This window comes from Sinohyriopsis cumingii, chromosome 11 (genome assembly GCF_028554795.1).
Source record: "Sinohyriopsis cumingii isolate HCF-2022 chromosome 11, ASM2855479v2, whole genome shotgun sequence".
Lineage (NCBI taxonomy): Eukaryota > Metazoa > Mollusca > Bivalvia > Unionida > Unionidae > Sinohyriopsis > Sinohyriopsis cumingii.
The window spans coordinates 65497176-65514717 of record NC_142971.1 but is presented as its reverse complement, the minus strand read 5'-3'; the positions used below and the strand labels follow the sequence as shown (position 1 = coordinate 65514717).

Below are 17542 nucleotides of genomic sequence, written 5' to 3'. Positions count from 1 at the left end.
CAGAACAGAAACACTTGCAGATGTCAACACCCTTCTCCCTCACTTCTTCAATCCGATATATTTCATGTGGAATTTGCACAGATGAATCCAGTCCATAATCAAGAAATTTCGTAGAATTGACAAAAATACCAAAATCTATTCATTCCAAATCAAATGGAAAAGTTGTTGCAATGCGCACTCATTCACAATATGAAGCTAAATTTCAAGTAGACCAAAATGGCATTTTCTTTCAAAAGTTATGTCTAGCATGCAACTAAGCTCAAATTTATCTGGGCAGAGTTATGTGTGCATGATTTATGTTGTTGTGTAATGATGAATATGTGCTTGTGTATTTAGTTTATTTTGTTTATATAATTAAACCTTAGGTAGAATAAGAAAAATGAGCATATAATAAAAAGGTAACTACATTTGTACAGGAAAATATGAACCTGTTTTGTTGGATGGATATACTGCACTCCCAAGTTCGTGCAGTATTCCATCCCAAAACTTATTCATATTTTCCCATACAAATGCAGTAACCTATAATTATTCAAGTATGACAAGTATGACAAGTTTAAGGACGAAAATGAAATATTTAATCACAGAACTGAATTTGATGAACTACAGACAATAAATGGTAGGAATACAAACTTAATGGCTTAGGTTGGCAAGACACTTTTAAGACTAACTACCATTCTGTGATGATGAAACTATCACTGCTGGAATGGTAATAGAGTATAGAACAGAAGACAACCAAATGTATGTAAAAGATATATTTTATTAATGCTCTATTTAACAATATAATGAAAGTTTGCATTGGTCACTAGATTAACAGACAAAAAGTTCATTGATTTTTTAACAGGAATTAAATGAATAAATCATTACATTTTGAGAGATATGTCCAGCATATTAATGATGTACTGAATTCAATTTCATACAATGGTCCTCAGGATCCCAAATATAGTTAACAATGACAAGCATGTTAGATCAAGTGAGTTTACGTTTTGTACCCTTTTCCCCCCAATAATACAGTGTGACACTTGTAATTCTTTCAGACCTTAATGTACACATGGCATGCAGCCTGACACTTGCAATTCTTTCTGACTTTCAAGTACATAAGGCATGTTGCCTGACACTTGTAATTCTTTCTGACTTTCAAGTACATAAGACATGTTGCCTGACACTTGCAATTCTTTCTGACTTTCAAGTACATAAGGCATGTTGCCTGACACTTGTAATTCTTTCTGACTTTCAAGTACATAAGACATGTTGCCTGACACTTGTAATTCTTTCTGACTTTCAAGTACATAAGGCATGTTGCCTGACACTTGTAATTCTTTCAGACTTTCAAGTACATAAGGCATGTTGCCTGACACTTGCAATTCTTTCTGACTTTCAAGTACATAAGGCATGTTGCCTGACACTTGCAATTCTTTCTGACTTTCAAGTACATAAGGCATGTTGCCTGACACTTGTAATTCTTTCTGACTTTCAAGTACATAAGGCATGTTGCCTGACACTTGTAATTCTTTCTGACTTTCAAGTACATAAGGCATGTTGCCTGACACTTGTAATTCTTTCTGACTTTCAAGTACATAAGGCATGTTGCCTGACACTTGTAATTCTTTCTGACTTTCAAGTACATAAGACATGTTGCCTGACACTTGTAATTCTTTCTGACTTTCAAGTACATAAGACATGTTGCCTGACACTTGTAATTCTTTCTTTCTTTCAAGTACATAAGACATGTTGCCTGACACTTGTAATTCTTTCAGACCTTGACAGAGTGTAGACATGTAGTCTGATGCTTGAAATTCTTTCTGACATTCAAGTACATAAGGCGGGTAGTGCAACACTTGTAATTCTTTCTGAGTTTCATGTATGTAAGGGGTGTAGCCTGACACTTGTAATTCTTTCTGAGTTTCATGTATGTAAGGGGTGTAGCCTGACACTCGTAATTCTTTCTGAGCTTCATGCATGTAAGGGGTGTAGCGTGACATTTGTAATTCTTTCTGACTTTCAAGTACATAAGGCATGTAGCCTGACATTTGTGATCCTTGCTGACTTTCAAGTACATAATAATAAAAATGAGGACTTTGTATATAGCACCTATCTTTAGCTTTACAACATTAGACAACACCTTTAAGATAAAAAACATATATAATGATATGATTACAAACACAAACACCATTAAATTAGAAAACATAGAAAAAACATGCTGAGAATATTTAAGGTAGGAAACATTATTAGGTCTTTAAGTTTAATTTTTCTGACTTTAAAGTACAGAAATGGAACTCAATTTTTTCATTCTTGCTTTGACCCACACAAGATCTTAAATATTTGAAAGAACAGCAGTTATATGCAGTCCTCATTTACAGCTTGATGTTATATGCAGTCCTCATTTACAGCTTGATGTTATATGCAGTCCTCATTTACAGCTTGATGTTATATGCAGTCCTCATTTACAGCCTGATGCTGTATGCAGTCCTCAGTAGCAACCTGAAGTTGGCTGCAATGTTCATTAGCAGCTTTATGTATACATTTATCATTAACAGCTTCATGTTGTATGCAGTGCCCATCGACAACTTGTGAAGCCTTTTTTCACAAAGTGAAAGGTTATTTTCACACTAAAATATGTATCCCAGAGATGGAAAGAAATCTCATTCACAATCATCTGGGAAACAAATATAAATGACCGCCTCCTTGAAATGCACAAAATATGATTGTAGATTTTCATTTCTTCAGAAGTGCTATAGTAACAGGACTAGGACTCTCTGTGGCTCTCAGTGCTAAAATCATAAGAAAACCCTGAACATGCAGAGACTGTCTTAGAACATGCAGCATTAGTATCCAAAGACCCAGAAATGGAATCAGAATAAACCAATCAGAGAGGCAGTAATCACTGGGCTACAATAATGGAATTAGACTAAAACAATCAGAGAGGCAGTAATCATTGGGCTAGAAAAATGGAATTAGACTAAACCAATCAGAGAGGCAGTAATCATCGGGCTACACTAATGGAATTAGACTAAACCAATCAGAGAGGCAGTAATCATTGGGCTAGAAAAATGGAATTAGACTAAACCAATCAGAGAGGCAGTAATCATCGGGCTACACTAATGGAATTAGACTAAACCAATCTGAGAGGCAGTAATCAATGGGCTACAATAATGGAATTAGACTAAACCAATCAGAGAGGCAGTAATCATCGGGCTACACTAATGGAATTAGACTAAACCAATCTGAGAGGCAGTAATCATCGGGCTACAATAATAAAATTAGATACACGAATCAGAGAGTCAGTAATCATCAGGTTAAAAAATGGAATAAGAGTAAGCCAATGGATTTGACAGTAATCATCAGGTTATAGATACACTGCATCCATTTCCATACATGTCAGCAACAACTTCAAAACAAATTACAAAATCCCCTAATTATTCTTCCAAGGTTATATAATTAAAGGAATGGGACTGGCTCCCTTTGCACACATAATGAATACTCGCTTGCTAATTTGATTAAGTATGCAAAGGAACACTAATAGGACCGATTCTGGCAATTTTGTTACATACCTAAACAAATAAATATAATTAGCATTGCTTGTTTAGTTAAGGAACATTGTGTATGGTTAATATTGTCTTAAAACCAAAAAAATTGCATTGTACAAGGATATAAATTACAGAAATATAACATAAACTAATGGAATGTTTTTTCCAACTAAAGCATTTTGTAGAATTGGGTTTTATAAATAAATGAAATGCCTGCCTTGTGAAATTTTCCTGAATTTTGAACATGCATGTTTCATCTGTAGGATTTTGCAACTTTCAGATTATTTTATTCCACTTAAGTGAAATAAAATGTTAGCAAAAATGTAAAACTTCAAATCACATTGACATTTTCCCCATGTAGATATGAATTCAAAGCTACATTGTTCACTGTAGTAATTATTAATATTACATACAAGTTTCTACCACATGTTACAGATAAAAAAATTATAAATCAATACCGGTCTACATTAAACTCTATCTACAACAAAGCTGGATGTAATGAAATATCATATATTAGGAAACAGAATGCAAAGTCCCTTCCAGTAGTTCACATGTCATTATTGGCTATAACTTAATATTTTTTTCCTTGGGCTTTGTTTTATCTAGAGTTTACTGAATGTGTAAAAATTATTGCTGTTACATCAAATAACATGGAAAACTAATTACAAAGTTTACCTATTAATGCTGACTTACAAAGTTTACCTATTAATGCTGACTTTCAAAAATAGATTGCTGCAATATCCTGGATATTTCAAGATTATTTTAGTCGTGTAGATAAAGAGATTAAGAGATTAAATCTGACCATCTAGACACAAATACTTAAAAACAAATACATGTACACACACAAAAAAAAATAAAAAAATAATTAAGGACAAATATTATTTGAAGATTCCTTGTACTCTTGTTGTCATTTATCCAAAATTGATGCGAAATCAAAAATATTAATGAAGGTTTTTAAAACCATGATTGACATTAATACCTCTGGAATCGTTTATGCAATAATGCCTCTTAGACTATTACTTTTAAACAACAAATTACATTAAGTAGCCAATCAACGTTTTTGTTGCAATGTTGAAATAGATACCAATGCCCACTGGATTGCAGAAAAGAAAATCAATAAGCTAACAAAGCAATGGATTCATTATGTGGCTAGAAAGGATGGAGGTTTTTGCAAAAACTGCAACTGTAATAAGTACAGCCTGTCTAACACTTATCTCCCATCATCAACAATTTGTCAGATCCCTGTAATAAAGTACAGCCTGTCTAAGGGCTGTTCCAGTATATACCCCCCTGGGGGGAAGGCACTTTCAAATTCAACCAACCCACAACAGAAGCAATTAAAAAAAATTATGATCCACCATCAGATGTGTTTTAATCGAAAAACACTGCCCCCTACAGAAGCATATTTTTAAAACATAATTTCTGGCTATGGGTTAGTCTAAATGACTTTGGCTGTTGGAGATAAACGTCAAATCAACAGAGGCTCCATGTGCCCAAGTGTACTAAGGTGCTTGCTTTTACATCACTTGCACATCTCACCAAGTGAGTCTGTGTCACAGATCAACCAATTTAAGTTGGTAGTCTTTCGGGGTTCTTCCTCCACCTAATCAACTCTGGCAATAGCAGCAAAGGTACTAGTCAATCATTTTTGCCACAGCTGCATGAGTTTATAACTTTTGACTCAAGTAATTTTTGTTGTTGTTGTTGTTGTAGGGTTTAACGCCATTTTTCAGCACACGATAGGCTATACATGGCGGCCAGTATTAATGGTGGAGGAAGAACCCGGTAAAAACCCTGGAAAGAACCACTGACCCACGAGAAGCTACTGGCAAGCTTTCTCACATAACCACATTAACCGAATCCGAGACTTGAACCGACACAGACAGAGGTGAGATGGCAGTGATCCGTAATGGTGAGCGCTTTAGACCACTTGGCCACTCGGGGGCCCCAGTAATTTTTGTAGACCTTTGAATATCGTCAATTATGCCTTTCTGACAGTTACCTAAAAGTCATCATCAGTTGGTACAAATGGATTTTTCATGGTGAGCAAATGAGATGGAAAAGTCTTGAGCAATCCTGCATCACACACTGCCAAAAAGTTTACATTTTAGCTCACTTAAATTTTCTCTAACATTTTTGGGGTTAAAAATATTCATTGTTCCAACTAGAACTGTTATAACTTATTCAAGCTAAATTCACCAATATCTGGAGATATGCATCTGTAATAAATATTTGTAACAATTATGACTTTGTCAAAAAATTTAAAAATTTATAGTTCAGTTGGACTCAGATACTTGATTCATAGTCAATGAACAAGTTCTAAAATTGATGTGTTTATTTTGGAGCTATGTTCCTCCATTACATTCAAGATTTGGAAATACCAGAGGTGAAATTAGTACAGTTGCAGCCTAAACTACTATCGTGGCTACTTCAAATGTTATTTAATGTGAGACTTTAATGCAAGAACTCATAGCTTCAGTCATTTTTGGGCTTAAAAAATTAATTTCTTCTCAAACAACTCAATTTGGTGCAGATTACATAGTTTTTTTAATGATACTGTGAGAATTCTTGATGTGTAAAAATTGCACAAGAAATGAACAACATCAGATCAGAAAATTACTACCAATGGGAAAATACTGATAGGAATATATAGAAATAATGATATTATTATTTAAGTAGAATATGTGGTGACAATACGAGTGCTAGTTCTACAACTTTGCAAAAATACATCTTGTACACCTTTAGTCCCTTGCTAATTAGTAGTTTTAGATTTTACAATACTAAGAACATTTTACCTTTTGACAATAACACATCATTACAAATATTTAGATCGCAAGAAAATAGAAGTTACAATTTTATTAAAAGCACTGGTACCAGTAAGACTAAAGGAGATGGTAAAAAAAAAAAAAAGAATCAGTATGAACAGATTAGTAGTGTAGTAAAGAATCCATATATCAGAATGACATCAAGTATTTCTTCATCAATTTCATCATTAGTTAATGATACTGCTTAAAAATGTAGTGTACTAGATAATATATTTTTTTTAGTTATCCAATTTGTAATACAAATACCAAATGTTGGCTTGGAACCAAGTGCCAAAAGGTCTGCAGAAAATACCACCATGATCAAAATATACATAGGAAGAACCGAACACAAACAGGACAATTTTATCCATCTTGCTTTGAGTTTACAATGATCAGTCAGTCTCTTATGTTTAATATCATTTAATGTTTGGACATAGAGAACATGTACTTTGTTTGGTCATACATCTGCATGACATAAAAGTTTGTCTCTTTATTCTTTTGTTGCCGTAGTGGTTCTGCCAACTAGAGATCTATACACACTTAATTACATTGTATGAGGATTTGCTGATGTTCCCTATCAGCATTAATCTGTTAATTGTTTCTGAATTTAATATGATCCTCCTCTTCTGTGTATGAATATTCTGTGCTGTGAACTCCTTTCATTGCCTGCTGTCTGAAACACATATGCATAACAAGCTTGAACAAGTTACTGTTCTTTATGGTTGTGCAACATTTCACAGGTATGGCCCCATGGGTATTCTGAACCAAAGGTCTTGTTAGGATTTTAAAACTAAGAGTCCATGGCTCCCATTTTGGTAAAAATATGAGTCCCACCAGCAAAAGTTGCAGTCCCCTCCCAGAAAAATATGTAAATTATAAGAACAACTGGTTGCCATAGTTTAATTTCTACATTCTTTATAATACTGACATAGCTCTTGTTTGTCCATCAGAGTGAGTCTGAATTTTTTTATATCCAAGGAAGGTCTTATTAAAAGCACTAAGCTGGGCATCACACACTTTCCTACACATGGCTACTGTCCCTTCCAAACTATCAGTTCTAGCATTTTTAGCACTCTCTTGAATCTCATTATAATCTTCGTCAGTTTGCTGTTGAACCCCAAAATACTCATTCAAGTCTAAGTCTCAACATGTCATGATTCCGAGGTCACGTGCACTGCTTATTCCGTTACACTCGAAAATGAACAAAATAATGAAAGCTAAAGTTGTTTATTGGATGTACTGTTATAAATGACCACAGGTACATCTCTGGGTCTTTCGGCTTCTGAAGTCAAGCACTGTAAATATCAGTAGATTTTCCCACCCAGCTGCCAGTCAAAGCCTTTGATCTTGCCGCTCAGCTATTGCAGCATGTTCTTTTGATGTACTCTTATAATGGTGATGATTGGGGGGGGGGGGAATTCAGCCACTAAATTCTGTCATTGTAAATATCAGCACAGCTAACTGATCAACACGTTTCCACTATGCTGGTGACTGAAGGAGAACTGGCAAGTCTTTGAATTTTACCGCCCACCTAAATAAAATAAAAATTGGCGTCCAAATATGCGTGATTATATGCATTTATGAGACCTCTGTCAGTTTTTACTAACATGAACTCTGTCAAAGATTCACTTCCTTGAATCAGTGCTTTGCTGCCTCTTATGCCAGATTTTTCTCTTCCATAATGCTGTATTAGGGTTTAAAGTCCAACATTCCCAAAGTCTGCTTGTTCAGACATGGTTATCTTGAATAAATATAACCGGCATATTGTCCATCCAACACATACATCGGACTCGCACTCAACATCAATTTTGGTTCAAAATCATACACTGGTATTTCCAGTGACATTTTCCCCAATGTCCAACAGACTGATATACATGAAATTCATTGTCATCATAGCTATCACCAGTCAGTATTTGCCAACTGAAAACGTTGTCTGAGGACAAACCATATTGTGATTCAGCCATTTTGGTTTCCTGTGTGGCCCTTATTCGAAACATGCATATGTAAAACTTCCATGATGAAAGTAAGGCTAAAACTACCATAAAATGCTTGTTCCAGGGCCCAATGAACCAATCAAATTTAGTTTAACAGCCATTCATGTCGAACTGAAGTATCCAGAGATCTGGATGCTGCATCAAGCCCTGTGAGACAGCTGCGGCAGTGCGAATTACATCACGAAATGCACTTTTAAAGTTAAAAGTTTAATAAAAATTGCACACTGTGCAAAGCACATTTTGTATATCAGTGATGCTGATGTAATTTGCTGAACGTGTATCACTGCTTTAAAAGTACGCAAATTCGTAGAAATTACGTGCAGTCGCATGTACTGGCATCATTTTCTGACCCAATGTTTTATTCACGTTAGACCATTAGGAGGGGGTTAGATGCGATTTTAAATATATATATATATATATATTTTTTCTGACAACCCCACTAGCGATTTCTCATTTTGTTAACACAACCCATAACAGAAGTGATTTTCCTAACCAACCTTCCACTGTCAGAATCAAAATAGTTTGAAACATAACCTCCTATAGAAGTTTTTTTGAAGTGCCGTCCCCAGGGGGGATATATGTTTTACTGGAACTGCCCTAACACTTATCTCCCATCGTGAACAATTTGTCAAATCTCTGTGATAAAGTACAGCCTGTCTAACACTTATCTCCCATTGTCAACAATTTGTCAAATCCTGGCAGGGCATTATATGCTCTTCCCTTTATGATATCCACGTATCTATCCACCTATCTATCCATATTTCTCTGATGTGAAACACAGGCTTGACAATAATCCCATACATCAACTGTTACCAAATGTATGCAAATTTGTTTATTAAAACTTTCTCCAATGACAAACCCATTAATAACTTTCACCACATTTACAATTAACCAGACTGGATTTATCAAAGAAGAAATACTGTATTCCATCCTCAGCAGCTACCAAAATTCATCCATCTCACTCATGGCTAATTATGAGGAGCGCTTTTATTTGCCACTTGTAATGCAGACATAGCTTGAACGGACACATCTCAGAAAATTTACAAATATTGTATTATTACAGATTTCCACAAAATAAATACCATCAGGACAACAAAATGGGAGGTACACCAGTTTTGGAAGCATTCTTTTACAATCAAAATAACCCTTGAAACTTATGGCAAGAAGTAATGCACTTGTACAGAGTGAAATTTATAAAATGTGCAGCCAAATCTGTAAATACGATATGTACTTGCTTGTAAGTCAAACTGCAAACAACAAAGATCCTGATCTGCCAGAGTAAATGTGCCTGCAGATCAGGGTCTATGTGGTTTGTTCTGCTAAACTAGTCATTACGAACTGAACAGGCCCAGACCTGCTGGTGCATTATGTGATGGCAGATCTGGGTCTGTGCAGTTTGCAGTGAGTATATATGATAAGTGGTCTTGACATTCATAATGCCATGACATACAGACAAGAAAAGATCAAGCTTTCCATTTACACAGAACATTACCTGATCTATCATAAAACGACACAAGGACTACAATGCTGATTGGTAAAAAAAATCTATTTAGATTACTGGCTACTGCAGATATAAGAACTGCCCATATCATATCATGTATGATAGTTATGGCAAAGAACATGATGACAAAACAAAAGTTGTTTGTCCTACATTTGTCAGATGTGTTAGAGATTTCCAACCAACCGAATCCTGTCACAAGACGAGGGAAGTAAACAAAATAAATGAAAAATTGCTGGTTGTGCAAGGTACATTATATATATTGTCAATAGTCTACATTATTAAGCTGACAGCTGTTGAGGTACATATATGTAAATCAGGAGGAATTCCAATTCAACAGCATCATTTTGTTTAGTACCATGTTGAGATATTTTAGAAAGTGATACAGCCTTGTTCACAAGGTTTGATTTAATTTCTGCCAGAAAGGTAATTATAGCGCCCAAAATGTACTTGCACATTAAACAAGTCTTTACCATGGAAGAAAATGTACACTTTAAACAATTATTAAAATGAAATTTAGGTTGCATTAGTATGCAACAAATGATTCCATGTAGAACAGTGTAATCAAGCTGTACTTCTAAAACACAGCTTATACAAAAAAAGTTCCCTGATGGTAAAAGAAAAAGATAGAAAACAACATGGAAGGACAAACACATATAAATGATATAAAATCTTGACGAAAAAATCACAAAACAAAGTGTAAATTTGAAAATCTGTACCAAAAAAATTAAAAAAAATATAAATTTGAGGAAAAAATCAACAGTTGCATTGCTCATATGACATCTACACTTAAGCTACAAAAGTAATGAATATACATTACCTATTATCTACATTAAATCTGATCTAGCTAGGTTATACAGGAAGCTTTAACAAAATTATAGATTGCATTGATGTTATATTTAGTTTTGATGTAGCTAGCTCATATATGAATTTATACATTGCACATAGGTAATACCAATGTTGACCTAGCTAATTTATATAATCACTTGCATTGCTTATTAGAAGCCAACAATGAAGTCAAAATACTCAGTGTAGTGGAAGTCTATTCCATATGATTTACCGGGATTAAAGTTTTAATCCAGGTAAATCCAAGTTTTTTAAGCTTTAAAATCCTGCCTGGAAAATTCAAAATTCTGAGTACTAAATCTGATTTCATTTTAAATATAAGTAATAACTAAAACTAAAACAGATTAATATTGGGGGAGGGGTTTAGGGAGGAGATTGGTTGGAAGCGAAAAATGTTGTGTTATATATATATTATATTTGTGCAGCTTACATTCTATGTATTTGTCTTCCATTATTATCAAATGTACTGTATATACTCGTTTACAAGTTGATTAAAACTTCCATTGATATAAGACCTTAAAAAAGAACCTGGCAAATGGGAATGAGACTATATAATTAATAATTTACATTTTTGTTCAATAACTGGATGTTTAAATAAGGGCAATTTAGTTCAGATTTATTGACCATGGTAAAATGGCTCTTGCTTTAGTCTATAAAGTACTTTTTTAAAATGTCTCAATAAGAATAAACTAATTCTGAGATCAATGGCTTCTGATAAAAATATATGGTTCAACAAAATCTATGTGCCTGACACTCATCTGGCTATGGTAAAACTATGCAAGCTTTGGAAAAAGTTGAGCAAGTTTTGAAAAGCTGAATATCAGATTGAAAACACAAAAGTGTAAATAAACTGAATAGTACAAAATAGTTGATTATAGGCAAGATTTTGGTCCTCAAATTGTAAGCCATTATTGTTCTATTATTTAAATTTCTCTCTCTCTCTCTCTCTCTCTCTCTCTCTCTCTCTCTCTCTCTTCTGAAGACTAAACAGTAAAGTTGTATTTTATCCCCAAGGGCCAAAACCTTATGATGTCCAAGGTGATAATGTGGAAGCCCACGCTATATCATCACATCTCCCCCTTCTCACAAGCAGCACAGCAGGAATGGTGCTGATTGCTCCTCTCCACGTTGGGTCGCCCACGAGCAAACAGTCTGACAAGCTGGCAGTGCACCCTGTGAATTAATTAAAAGAAATTTATATCAGTCATGCAACCACTTTATTTTCGATTTATACAACATGCTCTTAATGGTTCAGATGCTAGTGCAAATTGGAAATCATCAAACTTGGATGGGCAACCACGACTTCAAACCTGTTACCATATAGATGAAAAGTAAGTGCAGTACAGCCTCAGTACTTGGATTACATTCAAAATATTCATTCAGCAAATAATCCTTACCAAGGTTATAAATGTACCAGAGCACTGTCATTCATCTTCAGTGTCTCTCCTAAACTGTTGGAACTTTAACTGGAACAAGCACATATTTTAAGGATGCTGCAATTGCCATTAAATGATTTTTGTTCTTTCTTATACACTAACTGTGATGTAAATAACACAAAAATCTAATTAAAAATTAAAGAACATGCTAAACAGAGTAAATAAAATGAATAGTACAAAATAGTTGATTATAGGCAAGATTTTTTTCCTTAATTGTCAGCCAGTATTGTTCTATTATTTAAATTTATCTCTCTCTCTCTCTTCTGAAGACTAAACAGTAAAGTTGTATGCTGACTGTAAACAGATATTTTAATTTTTTGAAGGTGAATCTTAAAATATTCCTTGCACATAGCTCATAGAATTAAGAGGTACCATACAACCACTAGCTCCAGATAACAATTGGTTAAAAGTAACAACTGAGAATGTGCTAATTAAGGTTTATCTGGTGGATATATTAATTGAAGAAACATTGCTTCAAAATGGAATATCAACAATTTCAGTCAAATTGGGGCCACATCTATTGTCAAATTCTGACATGAACAAATGAAAATTTGTACTTGGCCAGTGTCTTCTTAATGAAAAGCCAAATTGGGTTTCTATTCATGAATGTCTTCATGAGTTATGGAACACAAATATGAATCCAAATTGGGATTCTATTCATTAAAGTCTTCATGAGTTATGGAACACAAATATGAATCCAAATTGGGCTTCTATTCATAAGGGTCTTCATGAGTTATGGAACACAAATGTAAAGCCAAATTGGGTTTCTATTCATGTAGGTCTTCATGAGTTATGGAACACAAATGAAAAGCCAAATTGGGCTTCTATTCATGTAGGTCTTCATGAGTTATGGAACACAAATGTAAAGCCAAATTGGGCTTCTATTCATGAAGGTCTTCATGAGTTGTGGAACACAAATGTAAAGCCAAATTGGGCTTCTATTCATGAAGGTCTTCACGAGTTATGGAACACAAATGTAAAGCCAAATTGGGCTTCTATTCATGAATGTCTTCATGAGTTATGGAACACAAATATGAATCCAAATTGGGATTCTATTCATTAAAGTCTTCATGAGTTATGGAACACAAATATGAATCCAAATTGGGCTTCTATTCATGAAGGTCTTCATGAGTTATGGAACACAAATGTAAAGCCAAATTGGGCTTCTATTCATGAAGGTCTTCATGAGTTATGGAACACAAATGTAAAGCCAAATTGGGCTTCTATTCATGTAGGTCTTCATGAGTTATGGAACACAAATGTAAAGCCAAATTGGGCTTCTATTCATGAAGGTCTTCATGAGTTATGGAACACAAATGTAAAGCCAAATTGGGTTTCTATTCATGTAGGTCTTCATGAGTTATGGAACACAAATGTAAAGCCAAATTGGGCTTCTATTCATGAAGGTCTTCATGAGTTATGGAACACAAATGTAAAGCCAAATTGGGTTTCTATTCATGAAGGTCTTCATGAGTTATGGAACACAAATGTAAAGCCAAATTGGGTTTCTATTCATTAAGGTCTTCATGAGTTATGGAACACAAATGTAAAGCCAAATTGGGTTTCTATTCATTAAGGTCTTCATGAGTTATGGAACACAAATGAAATGCCAAACTGGGTTTCTATTCATTAAGGTCTTCATGAGTTATGGAACACAAATGAAAAGCCAAATTGGGCTTCTATTCATGAAGGTCTTCATGAGTTATGGAACACAAATGTAAAGCCAAATTGGGCTTCTATTCATTAAAGTCTTCATGAGTTATGGAACACAAATGTAAAGCCAAATTGGGTTTCTATTCATTAAGGTCTTCAAGTGTTATAGAACACAAATGTAAAGCCAAATTGGGCTTCTATTCATGAAGGTCTTCATGAGTTATGGAAGACAAATGAAAAGCCAAATTGGGCTTCTATTCATGTAGGTCTTCATGAGTTATAGAACACAAATGTAAAGCCAAATTGGGTTTCTATTCATGTAGGTCTTCATGAGTTATGGAACATAAATGGCGTTTTGTTAAGCAATAGAATACTTTTAAAACAAAGTCAAGGGACATATATCAAATCTGAAAGGAAACACAAAGATTGTATTTCACTTGCATATTGTCAATATAAACCTCACACTGAATTTGGTTTCAATCCATGAAATACTTTAAAGGACTGAGGATGGATTAGTAACACTTTATGTCCCCTGGACAGAAAATGATGAAGACATACAACATTTTCTATCGGTGTGAAAGCATACTAGTCACTGGCTGATAAATGCAAAAAGGGAAGACTAACTCACCTAGCATTCACAACAGGATTCTCCAGGACTTCTCCATCACAGTTCCACATGCTGTTGCGCTGTGGCCTTAGCTTTTTATGATGTGATTTCCCGTTCACAGCAGTCTCACAATCTGACTCCTCTGAGCTGATGGGCTGGAAACGGAATTCTTTCACTCTGTAGACTTCCACATAATCCAAATCAAACTGAAAATAAACACAGATTTAGCTCAGAAAAACATACATTCAAGATCTGCCTGTCCCATGGTCAGATTACAGTTAGGCAAATTAATGTTTCGGCAAATTAATGTTTCGTTTTAGCATGGTCTTGTAATAAGCATGCAAATTAATGTTTTGTTTAGACATCTTATGGGTTTTTAAGATCTCGGGTATAATTCTGGGCAAAATAAGTAATAATGCAGGGCTCCAGATAATTTTCATTTTTTAGGAATATTGTTCTCTATCAGCAACTAATAGGGTAGCATCCCATTTCATGATAAATACAATGATTTCTAAAATTTTGTATATAGAGAGAGTATGAAATGGCAAGTAGAGAGATCGAGATTGACAGACAAGAGTCATGTCAGGTAAGATTTACCCATGAAATGCTTGTAAGTTTAGGTTTTTGCTTACTAAATAATCAATTGAAAACAGTACTGATGTTATTTATTTTTGTGCAAGGAAAATTATGCCTTGACCACAATAGTGAATGCTGAACAAAAATTCTATAAAAATTTTTTGAAAGCAGACCCAACAAAAAAGTTTGATAACTGTAGAATTAGAGAAAGCAAATTTTTAGTAAATTGTGTTTCTCCGAGAATACTTACCCGATCACATTAACGTTAGGGATATAAGCCTGCTACCTCTCAAATCCAGCCCTACTAAAAGACGAAAATTCGTCTTTTCGGTCTATCGCATATAGACCAAAGGGCAATAACTCTTGCCCCTTACCTCCCCTTGCTACCGCCAGGTGTCACTAGTTTTTTAAGCTGAGCGATATATATTATACGAGGATGCTCGCATAGCGGGGTGGTTGGGAGGGTTTATAAGTAATGTGATCGGGTAAGTATTCTCGGAGAAACACAATTTACTAAACATTTGCTTTCTCCTTCAAATACTTTCCCCGATCACATTAACGTTAGGAGAATAAGTGATAGGAGGAGGGAATGCTGAGCATCCTACCTCCACTCTGGGTACCTTCTAGGGAATGATGGCTGGATTCCCCATTTGAACGATAACCCGTTCTCCTAATTTCATCAGCAACACAGCCTAGGGTCCTGTTATATTTGACCCCTATATACGGTTAAGAAGATAGTTATTGAAATCTTCTTACCTACAAAATTTCACTGGCGAATCCAGCGAAGCTGATAGGCTGTGCTGATTGTTTTAAATGGGTCTGGTGGTCATCTGGGCTGCCGACACCGGACCTACCAGATTCAAGGTTTGCCTCTGCGAAGCCAAATCTCTGAGATAAAAACTGGAGAAGGTTGACTCTGCGTGCCAGCCAACAGCTTCTATTATATCTCGGATCGAAACATTGCGTTCGAACGCCAGGCTCGCCGAGATTGCTCTAATCTCATGAGCCGTAATCTTCATGAGGCGACTCTGATCTTGTGAGACCTCAGAGTACACTGAGCGTATAACCCACTTCAGCCATGAAGCAAGGGCTTGAGGGGTGATATCCCGTTTACCAGCTTTGACCGGAAGAAAGAGGCGCTTACGTGTGTCCCGACATGCCTCTGTGCGTTTCAAATAGTGCTTGAGTGCACAAACAGGATCTTGCATGGCTGCTGCTCTTGACTTATCTATGGAAGAGAGCGAGCGAATGATGATTCTTTGATTGTCAATGGATGGTAACCTATTTTTGGCTACAAAGCCTGGTTGCGTCAGGAGGACCACCGAACCATCTGATTTGGACTGAAGAAAGTTCGGGTCACTGGAAAGGGCATGTAACTCGCTCACCCTGCATGCTGAAGCTAAGGCTATCAAGAAATATGTTTTGTATGATAGTAGCTTTAACGAAGTGTGGGCTAAAGGTTCAAATTGGTCTGAATTGAGCCATGTTAAAACCCAGGACAGATTCCATTTTAGAAACAGGGTGAGGGATTTTGGTCGACTGAAATCAAAATTGGCTAAAAGATCTAATAGATCTTTGTTATGCCCAATATCACATCTACCATGATGGCGGAATGTGTCTGATATCATGGAGCGGTAGCCTTTGATAGTAATTGGGGCCAACTGTTTCTCCTCGAAAAGCCAGAGAAAAAAGTCAGCCAGTTGAAGGATTGAGACACTCAAAGGGACGATGTTATTGATATGGCACCAGTCCCTGAAAACACGCCACTTTCCCTCGTAAGCCTTCAGAGTGGAGGGCCTTCTTGTTCTTGAGATTCTCTCCACAATCGAAGGTTTAAATTGTTCATCTTGCAAGGCTGCCCGGACAAGAGCCTTAAGCGTGAAGAAGAAGACAGTCAGGGGTTGAACACCTGTGACCGCGGTTGTTTGAGAAGATTTGGGCTGGTTGGAATCTTCCTGGGTAGATCTATTGCTAAATCGAGAAGATCGGTGACCTAGGACTTGTTCCATCTGAGAGGGGCAATCAGAATCATCTGACAGTTCTGACCCCTTAACCTCTGGATTATTTTTGGTACCAAAACCGTGGGAGGGTAGGCGAATGCCCACAACCCCTCCCAGCTAATTGACAGAGTGTCCACGGCCCAAGCCTCTGGGTCTGGAACCGGAGAGACGAAGGTGGGTAACTTGCGATTCCACCTTGTCGCAAAAAGATCGATCATCGGACGCCCCCAAAGTGTGCAAATCCGAAGAAAGACTGATTGATGGAGTGACCATTCCGTGTGAATGACTTCACCTTTCCTTGATAGAGTGTCGGTCAAGACATTGAGTCTGCCGGGAATGTGTCTGATTTGTACGCTGATGTGGAGGTTGTCGCACCAACGTAGAAACTGCCAGATCAGAATGCACTGGTCTGGTGATTTGGTGCCCCCTTTTTTGAGGAGGTAAGTCACCACCACAGAGTTGTCTGACATAATGAGGACAGTTTTTCCTGAGAGTTGATCCTTCCAGAAATGAAAGGCATTGATGACAGCCCTCATTTCTAAAAGGTTGATATGGAGAGGCCTCTCCCCTGGCTCCCACGTGCCGCTGACTGTAGCGAAGTCTG

At 36.1% G+C, this 17542-nt stretch overlaps 1 protein-coding gene across 1 annotated transcript in view; it reads right to left on the bottom strand.

Annotated features, from left to right (window-relative positions):
• Positions 1 to 743: 743 nt before the first annotated feature.
• LOC149788595 (ceramide kinase-like) overlaps positions 744 to 17542 on the bottom strand; it is an 82400-nt gene continuing 65601 nt past the window's right edge. The window contains exons 11-12 of the mRNA XM_089974646.1: positions 14384 to 14568; positions 744 to 11839 (exon numbers count right to left, since the gene is read on the bottom strand). Of these exons, the coding sequence (XP_089830772.1) occupies positions 11734 to 11839; positions 14384 to 14568 (291 nt within the window). The 3' untranslated portion in view covers positions 744 to 11733. The remainder of the gene's footprint in view (positions 11840 to 14383; positions 14569 to 17542) is intronic.